The following is a 5370-nucleotide window of genomic DNA, read 5'->3' as shown; positions in this document are numbered from 1 at the left end:
CTCTCATGTCTTTTTTTTTTGGCCACACCCTGAGGCATGTGGTATCTTAATTCCCTGACCAGGGATCCAACCTGAGCCCCCTCCCTCCATTGGAAACACAGAGTCTTAACCACTCACCAGGGAAGTCTTTTTGTCTGTTGCTGTGGGCTTCTTTATATAACTTCATGAAAAAGAAAACCAAAGTGGAATGGGAAAATGCAGAGGGAAGCCTTTTCTGTTAAATAGCTCTTGATGTTGGGGAAGTTGCCTTAATATATCTGGACCTTATTTTCCTCATGTATCCCTCTATCTCCCCTCACTTATCCAATTGGATAAGGTTCTGAGTTCCTGGAAAGAAAATGTCACACTCATATAAAAAGGGAATCAAGGGCTTTATATAAATTCCACTGTGTAACATTAATAAGCCAGGCTAGGCTTATTTCAAGGAACAGCGAACAGGGCTGTACACTGGAGTGTATACCAGACTGTATATTGGATGGTACACTGGACATACATGACTGGGATACATGTCATGTCACATACATGACTGGGAGTGTATACCAGACTGTATATTGGATGGTACACTGGACTCAACACTGGGCTGTACACTGGATGTACACTGGATGTACACGAGTGTATATTGGACTGTACCCTGGAGTATACACTAGACTGTACACTGGATGTATATGACTATTGGACTGTACACTGGAGTGTATACTAGACTGTACACTGAACACACACAAGTGTATACTAGACCATACACTGGACTGTACATTGGGCTGTACATTGGATGTAAACAAGTGTATACTGGACTGTACACAGGACATACATGAGTGTGTACTGGATTGTACATGATGTACAAGAGTGGTCACTGAACTGTACATGGATTGTACATGGGATGCACACCCGAGAGTACCCTCAACTGTACACAGGATGGGTGGCACACAGGCTGTGCCCAGGATGGTAGACTGTACTGAATACTGGGAGGTACCCTTGGACTGTACACTAGGTATGTCCAGATGCATCCCACTGTGTCCCAGGTGTTTCCAGATGTGCTTCAGCTGTGCATGTGGACTGTACACCAGATGTATCCAGCTGTGTTCCAGATGTGTACTGTACACTATACTGTACACTGGACATAGACTGGTGTATATTAGACTATATACCGGATATACACTGGACTGTAAACCGGATTGTAAAGAAACTAAAACAAGTACCAGCATGATGTTTTCTGGTACATCATGGGCACACATCCTTTAAACATACATATGCAAAATGCCAAGCTCTAATGATTTTGGGATTTAGTTTCTTTTTTTAAAATATATATTTAATCGGAGGCTAATTACTTAATATTGTATTGGTTTTGCCATACATCAACATGAATCTGCCTTCTGACTTTTCCTTGAGGTCCAGGTAGACAACATCAGTCTGTGTTCAATTTCAAGATGCCAATAAAATTCAAAGGTTAACTTGCTTTCATTTTATTACAATCAAAAAGTAACTAATTCTAAATTATATACTGCATGGTTCAAAACCCAAACACCTCGCAACTGAACTTGGTATAGATGTACGTTTTCTACGCATAACTAATATTTTCCAAGGAGAGAGTTTAAACAGTTGTAAAGAAGTTCTCATACAAGTAACAATACTTTTGAATCCCTTGTGTTTCTATCAATTTTCCAAAACATGGCCCCAAACTAAAGCCATTGGGAAACAGATGATGTCAAAACTAGTTAACAATGAAGAGATACTTTATGTTCATCTAAAAAAAGAAACAGTGAGTGAACAAATAAGCACGTGCAGTATCTGGCATAATGCCTTAAACTCGGTCGGACTTTACTGATGCTGTTGTTCAGCGACTCAGTTGTGTCAGACTCTTTGTGACCCCACGGACAGCTGCACGCCAGGCTTCTCTGTCGTTCACTGTCTCCCAGAGTTTGCTTTACTGAGTTTACACTATGTTGGAAGAGGTTATGCACATTCAGAAGAGTATCATGAGACTTAAGTAAACACCCAAATACCATTAAGGTAAATTGTTTCCCTTAAAAGAGCAGTAAAAGAGTACCGGAAATATTAAGTAACTACTGCAGATTCTAATGATAAGGGCTAAAATGACTTTTAAAACTTTTATAATTAACATTTCTTTTTCACCTTTTATAAGTTGCAATTTTCTCAGTTGAGGAAAATTTTCACTTTGCCTTGTTTTAGCACAGTGTATGTGGGCTCATTAGTTTTGTAAAATTTCCCTCTTACTAGTCCTATACTTCTATTTTCTGGTTAAAAATACACTTTCTTAGAACTGGCCTTTTTATTATCAACTGTCTTTCTTTGGGGGGAGTTTTTCATGAAGAACTAAAAATCTCACTTCATGTGGTTACTGTGATTAAAATGAAAACCAGCAAGGGGCGTCCCAGGTGGCTCAGGGCCACAGCTGGAGACACGAGAGATGTGGTTCAACCCCTGGGTTGGGAAGATCCCCAGAGTAGGAAGTGGCAACCCACACTCCAGGATTTTTGCTCAGAAAACTTCATGGACAGAGGAGCCTGGCGGGCTGTACAGTCCATGGGGTCGCAGAGGTGGACACGATGAAGACACACGTACACAAGGTGGTTTTGAGAAGGGAACACAGGATGGCCGTGGACTGGCTGAGTTCCCGTGTGCCAGCCTCGTGGGTGAGACGCCTAGACTCCTTACACGCCGGGCAACAGTTCACCTTCAAGATTCCTCCCTGGGCTCTCACCAGGTTGGGCTGATGAAGCTCCCACTTCCCTTGGCCAACTGCTGCTTCAGTCGTGTCCGACTCTGTGCGATCCCATGGACTGCAGCCTACCAGGCTCCCCCGTCCCTGGGATTTTCCAGGCAAGAACACTGGAGTGGGTTGCCATTGCCTTCTCCGCCTCGGCCGACTAGATGCTTTTCAAAAATCCTTTCTACTATGATGGTGAAATACAGTGTGTCCTTTTTTTCTCTTCAGTATCTTAGGATTTGAGACTTTCTGACTGAAGAAATAACTTACCATAAATTCAAAAAACTGAAGGGAACCAGAGGACATCATTAGCCCTGATTTTACAGATGATGCCAGTAGGCTGTCTTGAGACAGTTTAACTAGTGGTGGAGTCGGGACTCAAACTCTGCCTCCTGACTGCAAGTTAATGCTGCTTTTTCTGCACTTGCTAAATGACCGATAAGCTCCACATTTCAGATTTTTTTTGTTTCGCTTGTTCCTCTCCGCTCCAGAGGACAGAGCTAACTACATGGTCAGAGTTAAAATGCCTTCCTTACCTCTTAGCCAAACTGCCACAAGAGGGTGGCTGCTCCCCTCTCAGGGTAATTTTCATGCAGAAGTCATTTAGGATTTTGGAGGAGTTAAAAGGTAATAATGGCTGTTATAAAAATGGGGGGGGGGGGCGTGTTGTGGGGACTTGGGGTGGGGTTCCTCAGGGGTTGTTGAGGAAGGAGCAGCTGAAGTTGGGGAGTCCTACAGAAGGGAAGCAGGGAACCCCTGAGGTATCTGGGGTTGGAAGAGGACACTGAGCCTCAGACCTGAATAAACTTCCGTGGTCCATGGCCCGTGGATGGTGTGACCTCTACACCTGGTTCCGGTCTTGCTATTACTATGTGCCTGCCAGCTTGTCCCAGACGTGACCATGGACACAAGAGCGGACCTACCAGGCTCCTTTCTTACCTTCCAGGCAAGGTTTTTTGCTGGGTGAATATGTTGTGTTTGAATAACAGGCAGAAAAATGACTTCGGGTACTGGCAATACTATTTTACTGAAAATCTGGAGTTGCACAAATAGTTCTTTAGAACATAAAACTAAGTGGATTTATACATAACAATTATAGTCAGCATTTATAAGAGGCAGTACAAAAATGTGTTCTGCTTCTACATGATATAAATTGTACATAATAACATGATTTAAACAATATTAGTTATATTAACTCGTTCAGTGGATACATCTTACTCAGAACGTCTGATGTTTCCCATAAGGGAAAAAATGCAGTTCTCCGAGCAGGTGGGTTTCTTTTCATTTCCAAGTTGATTTTAGTGATGGTGGGAAGATTTAAGGATAATCCTTTCATTGAAGAAGCAGAAGTCAAAAAAACTTACAGGACTGTTCTGAACTCATCAAAAATGAAATTAGGCACATGTGCTTCAGCAACCTAAAAAAATGAAAACAAAAGAGTTAACGGTGTCATAGTGTAAGAAGACCAAATTCAGCAGTAGTCTCTGGTAATCTGTCCTAGACAAAAATAACATGGAGTGGCATAGTTTTAAAATGAAAATGAAATGCAGAGTAACATGAATATATTAACATATGATACCTATTACATGCTATTATATTGGTATGGTATAAAAAAATTTAAAATTTTCCATATGAAAATTAAACAGGAAGACATCCTTTGGAGCAAGGTGAATCACTGGGAAATAATGAACCACTAATTGAAACCACCACCTTCTTTCTCTGGCATTTCTACCACTGATGTTTAATTTCTTGGCACTGCTGACATCTGAAGGGATGCAGTGCAGTCCCTTCCCCAGCCCTCCACTGCCCTACCCCTAGACGAGAAGGTCCCCTGGCCCTTAAAGGCACTTGGATCTGCAAACATGCACATGCCTCTGGGAAGTACTAAGACTGGTCTCAGGTCATCTCATAATTAACTAATGACCAACTAGGAAGAACAGGACATCTAGTGCTGGAAATTGGTAGTCTTTAAAAGCAATGTTTAATTTTTTTCTGACTATAAAGTTCAGTTCAGTTCAGTTCAGTCGCTCTGTCCTGTCCGACTCTTTGTGAACCCATGGACTGCAGCATGCCAGGCCTCCCTGTCCATCACCAACTGCCGGAGTTTACTCAAACTCATGTCCATTGAGTCGGTGATGCCATCCAGCCATCTCATCCTCTGTCATCTCCTTCTCCTCCCGCCTTCAATCTTTCCCAGCATCAGGGTCTTTTCAAACAAGTCAGTTCTTCGCATCATGTGGCCAAAGTATTGGAGTTTCAGCTTCAGCTGAAACTTCAGCTTCAGTCCTTCCAATAAATATTCATGAGTATTTCCTTTAGGATGGACCGGTTGGATCTCCTTGCAGTCCAGGGGACTCTCAAGAGTCTCCTCCAGCACCACAGTTCAAAAGCATCAATTCTTCAGTGCTGAGCTTTCTTTATAGCCCAACTCTCACATCCATACATGACTACTGGAAAAACCATAGCTTTGACTAGACAGACCTTTGTATCACTTGCTAATTCGAGGAAAATTAGAAAATGGAGAGGAGTATAAAAAGGAACAATATCCGATCTTAATTCCCTAAAGAAAACTAAAAGTGATCATTGTTTTGTATCAAATTCTTACAATTTATACACACACATACACTTAAAACGCTTACACTTAA

The 5370-nt window shown here is 42.0% G+C and overlaps 1 protein-coding gene across 2 annotated transcripts in view; it reads right to left on the bottom strand.

Moving 5' to 3' along the window:
• Positions 1-3733: 3733 nt before the first annotated feature.
• Positions 3734-5370, bottom strand: part of WASHC5 (WASH complex subunit 5) — a 53005-nt gene continuing 51368 nt past the window's right edge. For both annotated transcript variants that reach the window (XM_002692622.6, XM_059874413.1), the window contains one exon: positions 3734-4142. In XM_002692622.6, the coding sequence (XP_002692668.1) occupies positions 4086-4142 (57 nt within the window). In that variant the 3' untranslated portion in view covers positions 3734-4085. The remainder of the gene's footprint in view (positions 4143-5370) is intronic.

Source organism: Bos taurus, chromosome 14 (genome assembly GCF_002263795.3).
Source record: "Bos taurus isolate L1 Dominette 01449 registration number 42190680 breed Hereford chromosome 14, ARS-UCD2.0, whole genome shotgun sequence".
NCBI lineage: Eukaryota > Metazoa > Chordata > Mammalia > Artiodactyla > Bovidae > Bos > Bos taurus.
Note: the sequence above shows the minus strand (reverse complement) of the source record. Positions and strands in the feature narration are given on the sequence as shown.